The sequence below is a fragment of the Arvicola amphibius genome, chromosome 6, assembly GCF_903992535.2.
Source record: "Arvicola amphibius chromosome 6, mArvAmp1.2, whole genome shotgun sequence".
Classification (NCBI taxonomy): Eukaryota; Metazoa; Chordata; class Mammalia; order Rodentia; family Cricetidae; genus Arvicola; species Arvicola amphibius.
In genome coordinates, this window is record NC_052052.2 from 155,889,961 (window position 1) to 155,912,932 (window position 22,972).

At 44.9% G+C, this 22,972-nt stretch overlaps 1 protein-coding gene across 5 annotated transcripts in view; it reads right to left on the reverse strand.

The window, feature by feature from the left end:
* The window catches only part of Tut7 (terminal uridylyl transferase 7), a 50,284-nt gene that overhangs the window by 18,523 nt on the left and 8,789 nt on the right, over nt 1-22,972 (reverse strand). For all 5 annotated transcript variants that reach the window (XM_038335473.1, XM_038335474.1, XM_038335475.1 and 2 more), the window contains exons 6-17: nt 21,669-21,757; nt 18,257-18,308; nt 17,369-17,438; nt 16,287-16,413; nt 14,916-15,035; nt 12,274-12,426; nt 9,264-9,444; nt 6,930-7,984; nt 6,289-6,439; nt 4,967-5,053; nt 4,062-4,162; nt 1,866-1,923 (exon numbers count right to left, since the gene is read on the reverse strand). In XM_038335473.1, coding sequence (XP_038191401.1) covers nt 1,866-1,923; nt 4,062-4,162; nt 4,967-5,053; nt 6,289-6,439; nt 6,930-7,984; nt 9,264-9,444; nt 12,274-12,426; nt 14,916-15,035; nt 16,287-16,413; nt 17,369-17,438; nt 18,257-18,308; nt 21,669-21,757 — 2,244 coding nt within the window. The remainder of the gene's footprint in view (nt 1-1,865; nt 1,924-4,061; nt 4,163-4,966; nt 5,054-6,288; nt 6,440-6,929; nt 7,985-9,263; nt 9,445-12,273; nt 12,427-14,915; nt 15,036-16,286; nt 16,414-17,368; nt 17,439-18,256; nt 18,309-21,668; nt 21,758-22,972) is intronic.

The following is a 22,972-nucleotide window of genomic DNA, read 5'->3' on the forward strand; positions in this document are numbered from 1 at the left end:
TCTCATGCTGGGGGCTCCATGATAAACAAAACCTGACTTGAGCTGCCCCACTGAATTTATCACAACTAATCAACAAAGTTTGCTATGAATAACTAACTGTCTTCATCTATTAAACACACCGATATTTGAATCACAAGAACCAAAAAGTCCACTGTCCTTCACGAACCAACTGACCCATGAGAAGCTGCAAGTGTGTGCGTCTTGGGGGAGGGGGCGTTTCCACAGAGGAGCTACTGGAGCTTGCACTTGTGAGTCCCACTACCCTGTCCATATGATTACTGTGCCCATGCTTGACACAGTTGTCACCACAGAGCTAGGAACAACAGCTGGAAAGGAAGGGATGACTTTCAGTAGAGCTACACTTTGGAACGCTCAAGTAGGGGAGTGGAGGGCATTTACCTGGCAAGGAAAGTGGCACAGAAAGGCTTCAGGGCCCTTCCATGGCACTGTGTGGACTGGAAAATGGACTTGAGGGGAAGGAAAATGTGTTATAAGAAATAGGAGGAAACTGAGCAGATTATCCTTGAGGACAAAGCAGTCAATGAGCAGGCGTAAGAATCATGGACCACAGAGTTGAACCAGAGGCACAAGGATAGAGGCAGGGTGACTCCTCTATAGAATGACTGTACAGAGTAATTTCTGTCCTAACAACAACTACTGAACATGGTTTGTCTTACAAAATATATACTGAGGATGCTTAGGACAGGACCGTCTACCTCAACCCAGGTGATCAGAAGACTGAGAGCAAGCAAGGGTGAGTTTACAGTCATCGTCAAAGTCCAGCTTAGTCCTGAAAATTAAAAACTGTCAAATCTAGGAACTTTGGTTTCTGTGCATAATCTGAGAATCCAAACAAAACTTAATCTTTAGAGATAGACTCTTACTTGAAGAAAGTATCTTCTCAATATACATAGGAAATTGTAACTTTATGTGTGTGCATACCCATGAGTGTGTCCACAAGAACAGGGGCCATATTGCTCACCCTCATTCCTTACTATTAGAACACAAGTTTAAGAGATTAAATTAATGTTTAAAGAAAGTATTGTGTCAAGTGTGGTGGCTTACACCTGCAATCCTAGGCAGTCAGGAGGCTGAGGCAAGAGTTTTGAGTTCAAGGCTATATTAGACCCTGTCTCAAAAACAAGAACTCCTCCCAAACAAACTCAACCAAAACTAACCAATTAATCAACTAACCACTCCACCCAGCAAACAGCCAGGTATGATCCATAATCCCAGAGTGAGTTTGAGGCTAGCCTGGGTTACATGTTTAAGACAGAGCTAATATTGGACTTCAGTGGTTGGTAGAGTGCTTGCCTCTGATAATCAAGGCCTCAGACTCTATCCCCACCAACAGACAAGCAAGCAAACAAACATATACTTTCACTATTTGGGTCCACAGCCGCCCCCAAGAGCATTTCTGGTTTGTATGTCATTTGCCGGACCTACACATTCTATCACTCTAACTATTGGAAACTACCTACAACAGTCTTCTAGATCTGTGATGAGAGTCAAGCTATGTTAAGCATCTTGTTTACAGTTCAATTTGTTGTGCAGAAGGGGATGCAGAGTCAGTTCACGAGGTCTGTATGCTCTTTACCATATGTCTACAGTTGGATTCACATGTAAGGCAAAATGACTTATATCTCTCACCTGCCTTGAATATGTTTTGACCAAAACAAGATAATTAGCATCACCCACACAGGCATTACTACCAGTTCTCTTCCATATTAGACTATAGAACATTTTAATGACACTAACATTACATATATTTACAAATGAGAAGGCATACTTTCTCATTGGCACAAATAAATTCTAAGTATATATAACACAAAAGAAAAAAGGACTTTTAAAAAATATATAGTTACCTGAATGCTTTCTGAGGACTCTCGCCAGTTCCTCAATAGTTCTTACACAGTCTAACCCCTGCAGCAAAGGCACAAAAAAAATGGAAGCTAAATCAGAAAACAAGCTGGCCTGTTGGCACATACCTGTAATCTTAGCTACTCGGGAGACTGAGATAAGACAGTCAACAATTATAGGGCTGTCTGGGCTGCATAGTAAGTTCAAAGCCAGCCTGGGTAACTTAGTAGGACTCTAGCTTGTGTGAGGCTCTAGGTCAGACCCAAAGCAAAGCAGCAGCAAGCAGGAGGCAAGGCCCTGCACGGTGATAGTTTCTATCCATCCCCTTCAGAGACAGGGAGGGGCATTTCAAATCATTTTCCTTCTGATTTTTATTTGTGGGCACACACGCGCCAGGACTTTACATGTGTGACTGAGAGCATGCATGTCAGAAAACAACTTTTCAAGAGTCAGCTTCTTTTCCCACTGTGGGATTCAGGCACTGAACTTGAGTCATCAGAGTTGGCACTGACGAACTTTTAGCCTGCTGAGCTGTCTCATCAATTTCAAATGGTTTTTATGTCCCTTTCAGTGGAGTGTCAATTACTATACACACAAAACACCCTAAAGATGTGCAAACCTCTAAACATGTCTTGTTTTTGGATGTACAACAAAAACCAAAATCAGAATTTACAGAAAGGTCTTTGAGCCATGAGAACGTTCTCACTTGGAAGAGTGCCTTAGGTATGGATATGCATGAGGGCTTCTGGACTTTGTCTCATTTATGCTGGCCGATCTGCACACAGTTTAATTGAGAACTGACGGCTTGCTGTGGACAGTGAGTTCAGGTTACTAGTCCCCTGTGGGACTAGTCAAAATTAAAGTCGTACAGTAATCTGGATGGTATTCTGGCCAAGTCACACTTCATGTTTGTGTTGTTTTCCAGACCAAGGCCCTCTGTGCAGCCAGGCTGATCTCAGATTCAAGGCCTTTCTGTCTGTGGGATGCAAGCACATACCACTGTGCCTGTGATCCCTGTCTGCGTGAGTTCTTCTGGTTATACAGACCCTATGACATATTTAGGGCTTCAGAAATACTGTCAAAACTAGTGTCTAAAACACATTAATGACAGTCAACACTGAGGAGACACAGTGGGTCAGTCCATATGGTAGACCTAATCTCCCTTTACACCAGCACCAAACTCCAGGCAAGGCAGACCTACTTTGGGCTATTTTCCTGGAATGCAGACTCAAAACAAAGAGATGGACAGAGCTCCTGAGCAGCAGCAGTGCAGCAGCAAAGCAACAGCATCTATGCCACCATCGTGCCCAGAGAGGGTGACTCAGTGCATGGCCCTGCCTGGCATGCTAAGGCACGTCTCAGACTGTGATCAGAGAGAACAACCGGGACTGGGGTGGCAGGGTGCTAATACAACAGTGAAAATAGGCTGTCAGAGTGGCACCAAGGCACAGGCCATAACCCCAGGGTTCAGAGACCGAGGCAGGGGTATCCAGACTAGCCTGACTGGACAGGAGACCCCCATCTTCAAAAGGAGCGGGGAAAGTCAACAACAAACCAGGCTCTAAGCTGGATTTCAGAATAAGGGGTGCTGTCTCTGGACACACGATCCAAGCCACCCAAGAGAGAACTTCCCAAAGCAACAGGGGGAAAAGAAATTATTACTGCCTACCAAGATACACGTTTTATACTGATAAGACCAACTCTGTCTCAAATCTAGGTCCTGTACTATAAAGTCGGTACTCACCATGTATAAGCAAACCAACACCACAGGCAACTCTAGGAGGATGGGTGTGCTGGTCTAGTGGCTAAGCAAACGGGTACTGGTGAAGGTGGAAGGCGGTCTGCTCCACAGAGTCCAGAATGGTCTGTACTATGCGGGAAAGCCCCTTCAAAGCTATCTAGCCAATGTGTGTGCTCTGCTTTTTTTTTTTCTACCCAGCCCAGGCTGACCTTGAACTTCTAGCAGGTCCTCCTTCGCCAGGCTCCCAGGTGCTGGGATCACAGGTGCACCCCACGCCCAGCCAGAGCTTTCTACTCTTTACATCCCCTCCAAGCGGGCCAGTGCAGGTGTCAGGTGCTGTGCTGTGTGGTGCACTGCATGTGGAATGCCCCGGCACATTCCAGATGCCTCACAATTCTGCCAGTGAGGACGGCGCTAACCACATGTTCACAGCGCATGTGTGTTCACGTGGCAACCGTACCTCAGCAGTTTCATGTCCGTTAATTGTCATACAGACGTCAAGGTCACTCTGTTTGAACCCAAATCCATTTTTGGAGGAGCCAAACAAGCTCAACTTAGTTCCTGTTAGGGACAGATGACAAGTAATAGCTCATTACCTGAGTACATTTAATTGTTGTTTTAATGAATCCAAAATACCAATTGCTAACTATCCTATCTCATAGTTAAGGACTTTAAATGCTTTTATGACACTTATTTAGTTATTTACTGTGTCTGTGTATGCACGTGGAAGGCAGAGGACAATACGTAGGAGCTGGTTTTTCCTTCCACCATGTGGGTCCTGAACTCAGGGCGTCAGACTTGACATCAAGGCCATTTATCTGTTGAGCCGTCTTGCCAGCCCCAATGTCTTTTTAACTACACATTTATTCTTAATGATTCCCTCAGTTTAGTTAAAAACACATGCTGTATATGACATGAAAGATTAGTGGATACCACTTTATACCAAAATGCAAGGATGTTTCAAGGAAAAATGTGGACCATTTACTACGGTAAGAGCAATGCTTGCTGTGTGCCTTTAAAGGCTGACTCCCCTCTGTGTGTGTCACATACTCGAGTCATATGTCCGCAGAGACCAGCAGTGCCAGATCCCCTGAAGTCGGTCTGCAAGAGCAGCATGTGCTCCTAACGGCTAAGCCAGCTCTCTAGCTCCTGGAAAGACGTGGGACTGACTCCCCTCACGTGTGCTGGGTGATCTGCACTGTTGTAAACCACGTGTGGTGGACCAAAGCCCACCCCAGACATACAGACTACCTCGCCTCTGACCCTGCCCACCACAAGGTTTTCCCGTCGCCGCTGCAGTTAATGTGCCTGTGTACACGTGATCGTTCATTTCCTTTCCTTTCCTAAACATAAAAAACCACTCACCTGGAAAGTCCTGTTTTATGAAACTTTCTAGATTTTGCCGGATATGTTCGCGAGCCTGATCGTCTACAAGAGTTGGAGAAAAATCCTCTGTTTGAAAACAAACAGACACAAATGAGTAGGGAAGGGTTTCAAAGAGGAAAGAGTTGACATTGCTAGAGAACCTGAAAAGATAGTTTTGAAAAAAGAAAACTTACAAGCTTCAAAAACTAGATTGGATGCCTTCTCAGCAGACAGTTCTAGCAATAAAAAGCAGACGAACAGCATCTGTCAAGCTAGGCCTGTGGGACACAGATGTAATGCCAAGTGGAGGGAGGGAGAGAAGAGGGTCACTGCAGGGTCCACAGCAGCCAGGGCACTCAGGGAGACCCTGCCTCAGGAAGTCTATCCCTGAGAACTGCCCTCGAGACAGAAGCTAACTGGGACGGGGCGCAAAACCTGAGTTGATAGAATCGTCTAGAATTCCAACAGAAATGTCTGTGGGCTGTTTTATTTTTAACTGGGATCCTGGTTTTCTTTTTTACTATCTGAAAAAGTTTAACAAAATGAAAATGTCATTGATAGCTGAACAATCCTGGATATTTGGGAGGTTAAGGTAGAGGAGGATTGAATTAAGAATTCAATAACACGATGAAACTGTATCAGAGAGCGAAGGCAGCAGGAATAAGCTGGGCATGATAGCCCTGCCTATAATCCTAGCACCCTGGAGGCAAAGGCAGGAGGTCAGCGAGTTCAGTGGCAGCTTCAGTTACAGAGAGGGCCAGAGGGGAAGCTCCTTAAAATGTCAATGTGGAGTACTGAGTACATGCAGGCTAAGCAGCAGCTGGCTTCTTGTGGAAATAGAAACCAAGACTTCTCTCGATACCAGTGCTTCCCCAAATGACTGTTCCTTAAAGGGCACACTTGGGCTGCTCCTCAGTGTTCACTGAAATGGGCTTTCCCTCAAGGCCCTGGGACTGCCCCAGGGAAGGGAGAGCCTGAGGTTCCAGAACATCAGATCAGTCAGTACTCCAGCATGGACGGGCTAAGGAGCCCTCACGCTAACTGAGGAGCTATGACAGCTGATGGCATCTGGGAGAAGGAGAGGTAGCTTTCCTCATGGATGTGACTCCAGTGGATGGCCCCACGGGAGGAGCCTATGGGAAGCACAGACTGGATCAGTGAGAGGTGGGGAGTGGATGCAGGAGGAGTTGGGGAGGAGTGGTCGGTGAACATGACCACAACACACTATGGACTCTCAAAGGACTACCTGCAAGGCTGGCAGGGATTTTGATGACCCTTGAGTGTTAACCCTCAGGGCACATCAGGGGACACAGAAGACTTACTGTAACACTGGATGCAAACTTGGTCTAAGATATTTGAGAACTTGGGTGTCAGTGGTGGCAGAGGTTCCAGCTGGATTCTCTTGAAGTCCTCAGGACAGTCCTTCTTTAGATGGCCTTCTCGCTTACACAAGCTACACACTACTGTGGGAGACTGCAGGGATATGGAAAACCAGAGCAAGTGTGAGTGAGAATCTTTGCTAAATAAAGGGTGCTAGAAAAAAATTAACTACACATATACCCTAATTTAAGCTACTCCAAATGGCCTGAGAGATGGGACGTGGTGCTGGTGACATCAGGAGATGTGAACTGTGTCCTATGCACTCTCAAGGAGGGACATGGATCAAATGGTGTGAAATGAATCAGAATGTGTGAAACCACAGCCGTTCTAGTGCACAGACGTGGAAACCAGGCTGACAAACAGCTCAGCTGGTAAACGGCACCTGCAGCCAAGCCTGGTGACCGGACCTCAATTCCTAGGACCCACACAGTGAAGGAGAGAACTGACTGCCACACTCAGGCAAACGGCGCACACGCCTCTTCCTCACAGGAGATAAATGGGTAAGTGCGATAGAAGAACACCAGTAACGGTACTCATTAGAATTATCCAGAGCCCCAGATCTAAGACCATCAGCGACCATTACCTTGCCTTTGGTGAAGGCCAGTTTTCTAAATTCATAGAAGAAGTCAGACTGGTCCCTGGGTGAATTTTCCTCAGGAAAGCTTTTTTCATTAAGACTTATTCTGTTTAGGTCTATGAGCAAAGTCCCATCCATGGGTTTTCCATACTCGTCAAGATCTTTGCTCTTAGCAGGCTCAGCCAGGTCATCCTCTTCAGAGAGGACATCCTCCTCACCCGACACGGTGTGCCTGTTGTCCTCCTGATGTTCACTGACAACCCCCTCCTCATCTTCTGTGTGGTTCATGCTGAGCCTGGGCTCTTCCTCCTCCTCCTCCTCTTCCTCCTCCTCTTCTTCCTCTTCCTCCTCGTCATCGAAGTGCATGACTTCTGACGCCTGGCCCTGGACTCCAGGGGAAGAGCAGTTCAGAGCCTCCTCCAGTTCACCAGCACCGTCCGTGTGTCCTTTTACATCAGCCTTGTCATCCCAGGAGGTGCAGCCATCCCGCTCCTTGGCTCCAGGGCTCCGGAGCCCGACTAACTCCAGAGTGTTGTCTGCCTGGAGATCACACAGGCCGCCACAGTTCTGACGTTCTGGACGCTTGCTGCAGCTTAAGCCATGATCATCAGTGCTCCAAAGATGCCCGGCCTTCCTTCTGACTTTCTCGTTGCCACTTCCTGTTTCTTGATGCTGTGCTATGGCGTCCTCACTGCCCTCGGGATGGAGCTCTGCCTGGGGTGTCTCCTTTGCTGGGCTCCCCAACTGCTCAGGGGTACTTTTAAGAACAAGCGGTTGTGCCTTGCAGGCTTCTGAGGTGGGCGCACCAGGACCTTGGGCCATAGCTGCTTTCCCCAGTTTATCAGTATCTGTCGCTTGGACCTTTGGGCCACAGTTCCTTGCTCCTTTATCTGGGTCTGAAACATGGGTAACGGGACTAGGAGGCTTTGTGAGGTTGGGTTTTGTGACTCTATGTGGAAGAGCAAAATATTTGTATGTTGTCCTCAAACAATGAAGTATGTACTCAAACACGGGCTGGTTATTCAGGGTCCTTGCCACATTTCGTTTAACAGAATAGGGGTCTGTAACAGGGGAAAAAAAGAGAGAGGAAAAAAAAAGAGAAAGCCACCACTTCATACTCTTTTATTTCACCATGCTTAAAACTAGACTTGCAAAGGTAACACAGGTAACAACAGTAAAACGGATCATGCGCCTTACATGCTTTAGTACATTTAAAAACAACTCGGGTGGGAGTGAGGGCGGTAGTTTAAGAGCTGAAAGCAATGCTCCTGAGTCTCCTGCTCTCCGCAGAAAACCCCGGGAACTGGTTCCCTTCCCTAGCTGCTCAGTGACTGGAGGGAGGAAAGATATCACTACCGTGGCTCTGGGGAACTCAGACTTCCCGACAGGCTTTGTGACCGAGCGCTCTGCACCCTGCTCAGCCAGCCTTGCAGTGTGTCGAGCTTACCTCCACTCTTCCGCCCTGGGAGGCCCCATCACTGAAGTGGCTGGCCTGAGTTTCAGGGGCGAGAGGGAGGCACCAGGAGGAGACACCACTTCTCTCAATCTTTTCTCCTCCCCTAGAACTCCAGCAGGTTAGGCAATTGGCCAGAAGAGCTGAGCCACAGAAACTGCAGGGGAGGGTTTAAAATGTGAGATTCCCTAAGACTGCACATAGAATTTATGCAAAAAGAAAAAAAAAAACTTATGCAACATAAAGCTTGAAAAAAAAAATCAAGCAAAACCAAGATTTCCGTGTAGGAGTTTTGCTGTCGCTCTTGGGTTAAAGGAGGAGAGCTAAGATTTCTAGACGGTTCCAACCTCCTGACTCTGCAAAGCTGAGAGGAGTTCATCCATTCAGTGACGCCAACAGGACATCACTGTCTGTGGCTGACTCTGCAAAGTTGACAGCCTTCATTAGAATGTGTTCATGAGGAAGCTACTGTTTTCTGCTTCAAAAATAATTCTCTGTTCCCTCCACTGGAGTCAACCAACATTAAGAACAGCGTTTTTCACGAGAAAAATATTTCACTCATCTTGGTAAACTAATCCTCAAAAGGAATTCCTGAGATGGTAGAAGCGAGGACAGTAAGGAGAACGGCATAAAGACACAGGGACTGAGAGAGCTGAGTTTCCACACCTTACAAAGCAGGGACTCAGGCACCTTTAACCAGTCACTTGATAAAGAAAACACTGTACCTTAGGGTAAGCCCTTGGTCCCTCACCCCAGTGCAGTGCATGCAGGGGCCTAGTGTTGTTTTACCTTCAGACCAGGCCCCCTCTGGTGGCCACTGCAAAGAGAACTGTGATAAAAGTGGACTGTTGGTTGGCACCATGTAAGAAGTGACCGAACATTATTACCTTCAATAGCGATGCGCTTTTTGGGCCAGTCCTTTGATTCCCGGGATATCAATTCTTTGACACGAATACTGATCACTAAATCAGCCAGATTAAACTCTAAAGCATAGAACCGCAGCAATTCCACCCAGAGCTGCCCAACTGGCACTGAAGGCTGGTGTTTTACATTAAATGTCAATGGCACCTACGGATGACAAGGAGCACAGAGGTTAATTTAGATGCCAGCTCAGCCTGAGAAGTCAGAGATCACTCAAACTTAAGTGAAAAATCTGAAGACTTCAGAAAAGCATGAGCTGGACAATCCATTTAGGTAATCTTTGTAAGTTCTGTTTGGTCAGAGGTGAACAGCCCTGCACACTCAGCCATTGTCCCCGGAATGTCACACAGGAGCAGACAGCACTAGGTGGTGAGGCCCCTGAGGAAGGCTGCTGGTGTGCTCAGGAAAGGCCTCCTGCTGCTGCTGCTGCTGCTGCTGCTGCTGCTGCTGCTGCTGGCAGAGGCACCTGTGCAGGTGGGGTACTGCTGAGACGGGGGAGGAGGAAGGAACTCACTCTATCTGCCAAGTGGCACTACATCTTAAGTCAGATGACATTAATATCAGAAACTGACACTCGTGTGTCAGTCACAGACTTCTGACAAGTCAAACAACATACGTGCAAAATCAAAGTACATAGGACCGAGGATGGAAAGTCCCACCGTGACTGCCAGCACGCAGTTCTTAGCTACTCTGCAACTCACTCTCTCCACTCTAGGAGAACTGGCTGTGTGACAAGTCTAGTTTAAAACCCACACTCTGCCAGGTACTAGCTGTGATGACCTTGGTCAAGGTCTACAGCCTGTCTAAGACTTGAACTCCTCATCTGGAAAATGGGGACAGCAGCGCCCACCTCACGGTGGTTGGGAGGTCTGAGTGAGATAGTGTCTGTAAAGGGCTTAGCACAGTGCCTGGCAGAGCAGACAGTGTTCAAAATATGGATGCTATCATTATCTGCAGAGAAGGGATGGTACACCTATAACAGGACAGCGATGAGTATTAAATCAGCAGCGAGGGGAAGCAGCTGGCAGATGTGGCTACTCTCACACTCTTTCTCGGGAGCTATCTTTGGAAGAATGCAAACATCATTGAAACACGTCACGCTGTAAGATGCTCTTCAGAGGTAACTCAGTTCAACGCCCAAGTGCTACAAGAAGGTCCTGAAAGGCACTTCCATGATTGGTTGGTGACACTGCTTAGCAGGAAGAGTCAGGAGAGGCTAAGCATGCCACTGCTCTGAAGTTAAGGATGTTCTAGAGGCTGCTTAACCTCTCAAAATATCAGTTTTAAGATGAAGCATTAAATGGACACATAACAGTGGGTTCACATTTTTCTCTAATACACAACGAATAAAAAATTTTCAATATATAGTATATAAATTTGTTTACAATCATATTTCTAATACCACGCTTCAAAATAAGCAGTGTGATACTACATTAATTAGTAAATCTCAGGTAGATTCTGCCAATCATGAAAGTCACCTGGTGGGACTACAAGGCCATGCTGAGATTCCTGACTGGAACGGGCATGGTCTAAGTACCACACATTGTACCTGAGGACAAAGAAAGCCTAAGAGCCTTGCTGAATTGTACCTCTTTATCCACAGCCATTTGTCGTCTCATGAAGGACTTTTAATTCTCTCACTTAAGCCTTCAAAGCTTCATAGCAAGGAGCTTAGAAGATGTGAAGTATCTACACCACTGGCTTTAACCTTTCTTTCCGAAGTAGAGAGCATTCTTCTCCAAATAGGAGCAGCACTAGTGCTGCCGACTGCACCACATGCCTGGCACTGAGCTAAACTCTCTAGGAGTCACTGACTGCTGGAGAGGGCACCGAGATCCCTTGTGGTGAGGAAGCCGGGGTGGCACAGGAGAGTTAAGGGACCTAAGGACACACGGCTGGGAAGGCAGAGCTGGACACAAGAGCCTAGGCTGTTGCCCACAAACAAGTCCGCAGCTCACCACTGTTCCATTTGAGGCGTGCATAGACCATGGACTAGAGGAGTCACATGACCTTTTAGTATACACTGGGCTTAGAACCACAAACCCCAGTCTGAGAAGTATTTTATGGCTAGTACAGTCATCTTATATCAAAGGATTCTAGTTGGTATCTTTAAAAGGTCTCTGCACATAGAAGAAGCCATATAAATAAATGGATTAGTGATGTCAATTTTTCAACCTTTCTCATTACTTGTTTATTCAAGAGGTTGAATAGACAAGGAAATGAAACAGTCATGAACTAATATATAAATATGTGAGCTCCTTAAAGACATAAATGGGCCAATCATATGACCCAGACCTACACTCAAAGTCACCTTACTATAGAGAAGCTGCACACCATGTTTACCAATGCAGTACTCACACAGGTCACGCTATGGAGTCAATCTACAAACCCACAATGGATGAAAACAATAGGTCTCTCTAAATGACATGAAATTTTATTTGTCCATAAAAAGGAAATTATGTTGTTGGCATGAAAATGTATGGAATTAGAGATTATCACACTAAAATAAGCCAGTCTCACAAATATGAGCATCCCATTTTGTCTCGTATGCAGAGCGGAAGAGCGGAATAAGGTAGGACAGTAAAAAGGGTCTATTCAGGATACGGAGAAGGAACAGTGGTAGGGGACAGGTGGACCAAGAAATGGTAGCAGAGGAATGAACAAGATCAAAACATATTACAATCATGCAGAGAAACGACATTTGTAGCAAGACCCACTCTCTTAGGTACAATTAACCAGTCATGATACAGCCATGTCTGGCAGCTTTAGAGGCTGAGGCTGGAAGAGCCACAAACTCCAGACCACCCTGAGCTACAGGCTAAACTCAGGGTCAGCCTGGGAATCAGAGCAAGACCCTGTTTCCAAAACCCAAGCCAACATAAACTAAAGGGAGTGAGGACAAACAAGACGGGGGTGGGGGGAGAGGGAGTGGGGGGCAGACTGTGAACACCACAGCCGATACCAGAGAGAACAGACCTGCCCTGTCTTCTTGGGCGTCGCTTTGGGGGCCTCCTCTTTTGTAGTGCTGGCGCCTCCTGTGGTGTCATCGGTGTACTCCCAGACCACGGAGTCTTTCTCAACGTTTTTAAGGCTGAAATTCCCTAATTTATTTAATGAGAATTCTTCAATCTAGAAAAAAATAATTAGACATATCTTACTATATAGTATGAACAATTCTGAGACAGAGAGTATCAAAATATTTATAGGAGTAAAAACTCAACACACACAACAGTTCACTGAACGTAAAATTGGGGATGGCAAGATGGGTCAGTGGGCAAAGGCCTAACAATCTGAGGTCAATCCCAAGGTAGAAAGGAATAGGGGGTTCTTGAAAGTTGTTCTCTGACTTCTACACACAATAATGAAAAAAATTACAAAAATAAAAACACAAATCAGTTCACCAACTACCTTTAAGATTTGATAATTTAAGTATCTTTTCAGAGTAAAGAGCAGGGTTTTGATTTGCAAAAGCCATGGTGACTTTGCAAAGTAAGTTTTTAGTATCCTGAAAGAGTACATGGTTGCCTGGCATGTCTGAGACCTGTCACAAAACTGGAAACAAACAAACAAACAAAACAAAACAAAACCCTAGGAGAAAACAAAATAGCCTGACAAGTATCTAAAGCTGCTGGTTCTAGAGTAGATCTGACACTTTAGCCTTGGCTCCATCTAGCTATGTGCTCTTGGGAGTCTGAGGCTTCTCTTTAGGCCTCAGATCCTGACAAGTGAAGTCCCGTTACGACTATCATTTATCTGCTCGTGGCACAGGGTTCAAAGGAGGCCAGGAATTGCTCCTATCAGCACTGTGAAGATATGCAAGTATCATCTAGATACCTTCAAAGGAGGCCAGGAATTGCTCCTATCACACCATGAAGATATGCAAGTATCATCTAGACCCCCTCATTACAGAACAGTCTTCCGGGGGTGGGTGGGGCACCTGGACACATGTGGAGTCCAAGCTTCTCAGCGGAAAGTAGTTCAAGGAGAGTCTGGCCAACTTGGCAAGACTGTCTCAAAGCCAAACAGGGCTGGAAAGACGGCTCAGTGTCTGAGAGCACTGGTATCTCTTCCAGGACACAGGTTTGATTCCTAGCACCCACGTGATAGTTCACAACCACCGGTAACTACAGCTCCAGAGGATCTGATGCCTCTGGCCTCTGTAGACGCCTACATGCATGCATGCCCGCACGTGCACACACACAGAGGTTAGGGAGATGCTATTAATAAAGCTCTGTGGTAGAGCATTTCTGATGGTAGCATGTTTGAGACCCTTAGTTTAATTCCCAGAATTACTACCCCATAAAACATTAGATATCACAAATTCTTATTAAGTCCAAAAGTATCTATGTATATTTTTTACATTACTAATGAAAATGTCAGTGCATTGCAGAAGAAAAAGTTTGGGGTGCTAAGCTCAGAGAGGCACTATGGAGCACTGGACAGTTCTTTCCCTACACAATGTGGGGTTCATCAGTCATAGTGCCTGGGCTACTTTTCCTACCACTGAAAGAAGCAACATGAGGAACAACATGTTTATTCTAGCTCACAGTCCATCATGGCAGGGAAGTAAAGGTAGCTTTCTCTTTCAACCCATATCAACCTGATGAAGACAAGCCCTATAAGCATGCCTAGAAGCTTGTCTTCCAGGTGATTCTAGATTCTGTCAAGTTGACAACACAACCATCACATGTAATAAACAAGTTAATGACCACACTAAGCAGATTCCCGAATGTACACCTGCTGGCACTGGTTGTCCATCAGTGGCTTGGCTGACAGCAATCCTACTGAAGAGTCAGAGCTCTCCTGCAGGTCCCACTTTCCTCTTTACCCAAGAGTCAGTCTTTTCCTGGCCTTCCTAACACCTCTATTCCCAATGCCACAGACTGCACCCCTTTTCTCTAAAGGCCTCCCCTTGCCACCCCTCTCATTTCTCAAAGACACCACAACCTGACAGATGTGCACTAGAGCATGAGACAGACCTCACCCAGGTGGGTATCCACGTTTATGACATGCATTGTTTGGTTTGCTGTTCTAACACAGCACCCAGAATGGTTGGAGAGAGCAGTGCTCTTTAACAATCCTCCCGGAAACACTTTGGAAGACAGTGAATGATACTGTATCTTCGTCAGATGCATGCATTCAGTGTTCTTGAAGTCAGTGCTATTATTTCTGGTCTTTAAATTTTTCTTCTTTTTTTGTAGGGCCAGGAAAAAGCTCTACCATGGAGCCTATCCTGTCCTTAACAATGTTTTGTAGAAAACAAAATTTTTAGAACTTAAAATGTTCACTAATTTTTAAACTTGATATAGATTATAGTTTTAGTTTTCTTAGAAACTCTTACTATGAAGACTTCACTTCTGAGCAATCTAGTTTTGTTTTCCGTAGGTGTCTGACCCATTCTGAGTTAACTGGGGAGTATAAGGGCAATGTTTGCCTTTTCCCCATGGATATTTGGTTTTTCTTGGTATTTTTAAAAGACATGTTGTAATCAAACACTAATATTTTGGTAATGAAAGTACGGTAGAATAATCAGATACTTCAGGTCTGGTTAAGTGTTTAGATTTTTTTCATAAGTAATTCAATAAGATCACTATTAGGCAAACCAGAAAGTGTCCTACCCATGATCCTAGATAAACTGGCAAGAGAGGGTCTTTCCTTTGCTGAAGGAAGAAAACGGCCATCAGAGCAAACACGTATGGCGGCAGGCCTCCTTCTTCAGGGCGGTCGATGCTACAAAGCTGCAACAAATCAAACCCACATTAATGACGCTAGTTTGGGGATGGCTGGATACTAAACCCATAGCCAACTTGTACTAGCAAACTGTCCTGAGCTCCTGTAAGGTTTTCCAATTCACCAAGTTAAAAATGGGGAACCCTGTTTATCCCAGATTTAAGAAGTGGAACCTTCTAGCACGGCTATCCTGAATCAGTAAAGCCTTGGCTTATGAACCCCCCCGTTTTTAACTGGGTATTTTATTCCTGGGCTGTCTTTTTAAGACAGGGTCTTGGCATGTAGTAGCTCAGGCTCCTGTCACTGAGACTATCAGTGTGTGCTGTGCTGACACTGGGCAGCTGTCCATCTAATCACCAGGTGTGATCTTCATTTGGGGCTGCTTATGCTGACACTGCAACTCAGCAGCTTATCTAGAGCACCACGGAACTGTAGGACAACAGCTTATCTAGAGTACCACGGAACTATAGGACAACAGCTTATCTAGAGCACCACGGAACTATAGGACAACAGCTTATCTAGAGCACCACGGAACTGTAGGACAACAGCTTATCTAGAGCACCACGGAACTGTAGGACAATCACAGTACTTTTGTCTTTCTGGAGTCTCTGAATGTGTCTGAAAACAGTATAAGAAACTTTATGTCAAATATTACTATGCCTCAGAATAAAGAAGTTAAAGAGAACTTCTTTGGTTATATTCTACAAGTTTGTCCCAAATCTGATTTTTTTTCTTTTCTTTCTTTTCTTTCCTTTGGTTTTTCAAGATAGGGTTTCTCTGTGTATCCCTGGCAGTCCTGGAACTCACAGAGATCCACCTGTGTGCCCTGAGTGCTGGGATTAAAGGTGTGTGCCACCAGTACCGCTTAGCTCCAAATCTGATTTTTAATAAGCATTATAATTCATTTTATCTTCTGAGGAATAATGTCACACTGAAGTAGAAATGCCAAGCTTTTCTTCTGTGTATGTTCAAGTTTCTAGTAAATATTCTGACATCCACTCTCTTGATGCCTATAAATACATGTCTGACATCAGGCATGGTGACATGTATCTGTAATTTCAGCACTCGGGAAGCAGAGACAGGAGGATAGCTGCAAGTTTGGGGACAGCATGGATTATGTAGTGAGGTTCAGGCCAGCCAGGGCTGCCAAAACAACAACAACAACAACAACAAACCAATCAAACAAACCCAACAAAATCCAAACAAACAAAACCAAAACAGATATTCACACACAAAATCTCCCCACCCCCCAATCCTACCTTTGCCCAGTATCTAAATGCAACCACCAGAGGAACCAGCCTTGGTTCTAGTTTTCCAAGAGCCGTTAGGTGCTTTGTGGTCAGACAAGCATTTTCATTTCCTGCACTCACTTTACAAAGAAGACCACTAGTGGGAGAAGGAGAAGGATGGGAGGGAAAAGAGAAAAAATTGTGTTAAATAGGGATACATCAACAAATTTACACCAACAATAAAACCTAAAGATGAGCATAAAATCATGAGCATCTTAAGATGCTAGATTTCAAAAAAAAAGGATTTTTATTTTACGCATGTGACTGTCTTGTCTAAATGTAAGTATATTGTGTGCTGTGCACATGTATGGTCCCCTAGAAGGTCAGAAGAGGGCTCTGATTCCTGGACCTGGAGTCCCTGGTTGCTGTAAGCTACCAAGTGGATGCTGGTCATCAAACCCAGCTCCTCTGCAGGAACAGCCAGTGCTCTTAACCTCTGAGCATCTCTCCAACCCCAAAACTGGATTTAAAAAAATGGCAGCTATTTTTTGAGTATTAAAAATATCTTGGAAAGAGCACAAGAACAGAGAAGTATTATCCAAGGCCTGCTCTGGCCATCCTAGTGGTACAAGAGTGTCCTGAGAGTCAAAGGGATTTGCCGGTGGCAGTGTCCCTGCTTTCCACACTGATCGAGAGCTCAGATGCACACGTGCTACTGAAGACAATGGCAAAGGTGCTACAAGGAAGCACCCATTCAATCAGGCCAGGTTATCTGAGATCTGTTAAGATACTTCCAACAGTTTGTTTTCCTTTTCCTCTAAAAGTAAAAGGACAGGGAAGATGCCAGCAAGTACAAGTAACAGCCAGGTTAGGAACTTACAAGTTAAGCCTGAGATTTAACCAAGTACTTGTGACTTTGGTGTTCTGAGGAGCTGGGCATAGTGGTACATTCCTGTGATCCCAGCACAGAAGCAAGCACACTGCCATAAGCTGGAGGCCATCCTCAGCTACATAGTAATTCAAGGCCATCCTGGGCTACATATAGTTAGACTGTATCTCAAAATAAACCCAAATACAATAAATCTTATAAAATAGCTTAAAGACACGGAGACCTTTGCTTATCTCTGCACACCACCACGGGCACCCGGGCATGGAAGTCAGCATCAACGTCAGTAAAGGAGTCTGAGGAAAGAGGAAAAGCAACCAAGCGGGTTAATTAAAACCTTTGAAATGCAGAACCGGGAAAGCTCAAGTGCAGTGTGGGCCTGAGGCCACTCCACAAACAACCCTCAGGTGCTTAGGAAGAGAGAGCACTGGGTCCAAGAACGCCCTAATCTTTCACAGCTAGTGTTCGACCAGAAGGACTGCGGCCTTGAAGCAGCATCTAAATGCTATGTGGACAACATTAGAAATATGCACAGAGACTAAAGACAAAGTGATGCGAGAGCTGCTAAGTCATAGTGTCAAATATGTACTGAAACAAGATGGAATGTTTAATGTCTCTTATAACAAATGCCTAACTCAAGGGAAGGTGCCTCCCCCAGAGGCCTAGCTACTGAGAAAAAGCCATAAGCCCCAAGGGGGACATTGTATTGGACAAGACTACTGATGAGCCCATTTGGGAACAATTGTCTGAGTTCATGAATCAGGATGGGGCCATACCTATTTACCACTTGAAAGGCTGGTTTAAACCACACAAAGAAGCAGATCACTATGTGTTTACTCTGTAAACACAACAGATTTTTGCATTTTTCACTCAGTCTAGGGCTCACTAATCCTGAAGGCTGTCACCCTAACCGCTGTCTGACTGCTGGTCCTGCAGAGTGCTCGCTGGACTCTAGCTAATAATTCAAGGGCGTTTACTTTTAGTTTTGCTTTGGATTTTACCCATGTAAGTAATTTTTAAAAGTGAAATTCCTACTTGCAGTTTGGTAGTAAGATATGTTCAAATTTATAGACAGAAGACAAAATCAGAAGCAAATGTGGAAGATCGGCCTTACCACTGTTCTTTAAACATTCTTGAACAAGTAAGAGGACATCTGGCTGAGACATCTAGGAAATAAATGAATGAATACATGAAATAATCCCTGAGTACTTTTGTTTTTCTGGTATAATACAGTCTGAAGTTCCCCAAATTGCTTTCCAAATAAGAAATGCACATTGCTACAGGTGAAGAGAATAGTCATTAGCCTGTGTGTAAAGCCAACCAAGAGTCTCTGAGGAGGCATGGGTGTGGGTAAAGGACTGGCTAACTATACAGAAACTCGTTCCTGAGGTAGTGATCCCCTAGCTGCCTCGATGGCGGTTGGAAGGTGTTCTACTGCAACAATGTTCCTCTCACTCTGAAACACTGTTGCAATACACCGCTACACGGTCCAACATCAATATCCCTTTCTCTAATCTTTGTTCCACATCGGACCAAAACCCTTCAAGATTCTCCAATGGATCCTTTAAATTTGTTTCTTATGTTGTTGGTTTGAGGTGTTTTATTTACAGATGTGTGTGTGTCCCTGAAGAGATCAGAAAAGGGTGTCGAATCCTCAGAACAGGAGGCAGGTGTAGGCAGTAGCAAACACCTGATGTACAGTCTGGGCAGCAAACACAGGGACTCTGGAAGCAGCATCGACACTGAACAGCTGAGCTGTCACTCTAGCCTTTTGTTCTACAGCTCAGCCTGGCCTCAGACTCACAGGAATCCTATTACTGCCTCTCGAGTGCTGGGATTACAGGTGGCAGCCACCTTCCCAATTCATAGGTTCTTAAAATTCTTGTTAATATCATACTGTTGTTAGGTCAAGGTCAAAATTTTATTACACAGTCTTCAAGATCCTGTACAACTAGCCCAGGTCTCTACAGGCTAAGCAGAGTTCTGTGGAAATATGCCCTCTTTGAGGAAGCTAAGTCTGTTCCCAGAGCTTGTTCCTCAGTCCTGCTTCTCTGCACAGCAGTCACTATAATTAATAACTGAAGAAACAGCTTATGTCCTGACTAGCTACAAGTGCCACCAGAGAGCCAGGCCTATCTCGTCCTTTACAAACTAGCACAGTGCCTACATACAACAGGGACTTAGTGAAAATTTGCTATATCAATGATACCAGATCAAAATAAGTACTATGGATTTACTCTGATAAATCACTTAGTAGAATTTGAAACTTAAAAAAATATTAAGATTGGGGCTATAGATGGCTCAGCAGTTAAGAGCACATACTTCTCTTCCAGAGGACCTGAGTTCAGTTCCTAGCGCTCACATTAGGCAGCTCACAACCACTTTTAACTTGGGTTCCTATGGGGAATCTAATACCTCTGGACTCAGAAGGCACACCTACACTCACGCGCCTATACCTACATGAAGACGACAGACAGACAAATACAGACACACACACACTCTAAAATAAAGTTTTAAAAAAGAAGTAAAATTTATGGGTCACCTAATCAAGTAGCCATAGAATCAAGCACAGCAAGGAATGAGAGAGAGACTATGAGCAAGACCATCAAGGAATCCAATCTCAGAATCTGGTTGTTGTTTCAAAGACAGGATCTTACTAAGTAACCCTGGCTGACCTGGAACTTCACTATGTAGACTGGGCTGGCCTCAAACTCACAGAGACTCACCTGCCTCTAGGACCAAAGGCATGTGCCACCATGCCTGGTCTCAGAATCTGTATTTTTAACAAACAGCATAGACCAATTGTGAAAAAGACAGTGGGAACCAGAGTGGGTAAATGGATAATCTAAGTTTCTTCTGGCTTTAAAGTTCTGACTTATCCATGTCTTTGGGAATCACATTTTACCAAAACGAAGGCTTATGCAGCTAGTTTATGTGTGTGTGTGTGTGTGTGTGTGTGTGTGTGTGTGGTCCTCACTTTATGCTTGCCTCAAGCTTGTTTTGTCTGAGGCTAGCCTTGAACTCCTTGATCTTCTTGCCTCCAGTTCTCTAGTACTAGGATTACAGGTGTATTCCATCATGAGGTTGTTTTTAAAAGTCTGTTTTTTAAATTACATGTATGCATTGTTCCTATGTGTGGGGACATACATACATGTGGCCAGAGGACGGTTTGTGGCACCAGACATGGAGCTCAAGTCATCAGGACTGGGGTCAAGCACTTTTACCCACTGAGCCATCTCTCTGGTCCATCACTATTATTATTATTATTATTATTATTATTATATAAAAGGGGAACTGGGAGCTAATTAGGTTTCCAGACGATGTTTCCAAACATACACTATTTGAATATCTGCCTTCCTGTCATAGAAAGGTTGGTTTTATGAGGGGAACTTAAACCTTCTGAATTCATAGACACACACCCTCGCAAGATCCATACACCTAAAAAGTAAGTAGAAAAGATCTGTAGAAAAATAAGCATGAAAATCAGTAAAGCAAAACAATAAAATTCTGAAGCTGCAGATAGACAGAAGACATAAAAATGAAAATTTTCAGGGAGAGCTGTCACGGCCACACTTTAAGTCTCAAAATATATCCACATCCAGGTCACATTGAAAAGAATTTACACTTTTTGCCATTAGACAGCCAAGAGTCTGGAGCATGCTCTCTGGAAAAGCCTATACCACTGTGTACCACAGCAGGCTGACACCAGCCAAAGCTAAAGTCCTAGAAAGGAGCACGGTGACAAAGTGGCTTAGTGAGGCCTGATTTCCTCACAATTCATGTGAGCCCCAGGGACTCACTCATCTCAGCAATCAAATCCTGAGAATTCTCAGATCTAAAAGCCTTGCCCCTGATGTCCCCAAGAGCACCCACCACTCCATTAAGAAAGTGGCTTCTGCCAGGTGGTGGCTCACGCCTTTAATCCCAGCACTCGGGAGGCAGAGGCAGGTGGATCTCTGTGAGTTCAAGGCCAGCCTGGTCTACAAGAGCTAGTTTTAAGACTAGGTTCAAAGCTGCAGAAACCCTGTCTCGAAAAACAAATAAACAAAACAAGGAAGAAAGTGGCTTCTGTGTACATTTTGAGAGGAACAGAAAAGATAAGGATACCAACTGGCTAGATATTCTAAGACCAAGCAGGTCTGCCCAGCCAAATGAAAATACACACAAAAGTGGTCAAGTTCTCAGCAATAAAACAAGCTTAAAATAGAGACAGGGGCTCAGGAGTTAGGAGCACTTCTGGAGGACCAGAGTTCAGATCCCAGCACTCACATCAGGTGGCTCACAAGCTCCAGGGGATCTGATGCTCTCTCTGGCTTCCATGGACACCTACACACATGGCATTCATGCACATGCATGTGCACGCACGCGCACGCGCGCTTGCACACACACACACACACACACACACAGAGTAGGAAGGGCACGTGAGTGAGTTCATACCAGCATGTAAACATAAAACCTTTCTTAAAAGCTAAACAAATAAAAGAATTCTTGGTACTGCAAAGTCCAGCACATCATTTTGTACTTACGATAGCTGGAAACTGAACATCAATGTTCACATCTGAGTCTCGGAAGCCGAGTCTGCTACAGGAAGATCCATACAGCCTAAGAGAACAGTCTAGAAACAAGTAAGCATATGGGAGTCACAGTTAAAATCTCTCAAAAGCTGTAACCAAACACTGTTGTTTAAAACCCCAAACCATCAAAGCTGTGCCCAGAAGCAAGACCATTTGAGCCCAGATACTCACAGAGGACGACTACAAAGCATTTGCTCAGCCTTTTGACTGCAGCCACCCTGCCATGAGCTCTGAAGCATCTAATGATCCCGTTATGATCATGACCACATTTTGTCCTGATGTGGAATGTTCAAAGTTTTGGAACCTACAATACATCATGAGCTACTACAAGCATTTCTTTCTAGTGTCAGAATGCACACATGGCTCTGACTTAGTATATGGAGTAGGTTTCACTAAAAAGTAAGGGTTCTTGCTGTTGTTCAGGTTTGCCTTTGTAGTGATTTTTTTTTTTTTTTTAACAAATAAAGCTTTGTGTCAGAGCACAGAGCTAAGCCACTAGAGTCCAGGCAGTGGTGGCTTACACCTTTAATCCTAGTACTTGGGAGTTCCATGCCTTTAATTTCAGCACTAGGGAGATAGAAACAGAAAGGGAGATGGCTGGGCTGAGAGAGGAATGTAAGGAGGGAGGACACAAGAGCTCACTGCAGTCTGAGATTTGGTGGAGACAGATGCAGTCTGGAGATGCAATCTGAGGACAGGATCAGCCCTTTGGTCTGAGCATTGGTAGAGGTAAAAGAACTCTCTAGTGGCTGGCGCTCTGCTGCTTCTCTGATCTTTAGCATTAACCCTATATCTGACTCTGGGTTTTTATTATTAACACCCATTAGAGTCTGTGCTACATGCCTTGATCCTGGGGCAATCATTTTGCTGCATCCTCCCAAAAGCTGGAACCCCAGGCTTGTCTACTGCACCCAGCTAACAGAGCCATTTTTTGTGAGGGAACAGGTCTTTGAGGCAAGCCTCAAGTAGCCCTGTTGGCACCTAACTACCTAGGTAGCTGAGAATAACTGTGAACTTCTGGTGTTCCTGCCCCCACCTCCTCCTAGGCCACCATATAAAGCTCTGAAGTGACTTTTCAGTAGGAATCACCACAGCATGAACAAAAGCCTTCAACAGAACACAACCACTTCTGAAAATCATTTGCAAAATATTACAGAATAATTTAAACTGTGACAAGCTGGGTGTGGTGAGGCTCACACCCAAGTCCCCACATTTGGAAGGTTGAGGAAAGAGATGGAGTTTACTCATCCCCTCAT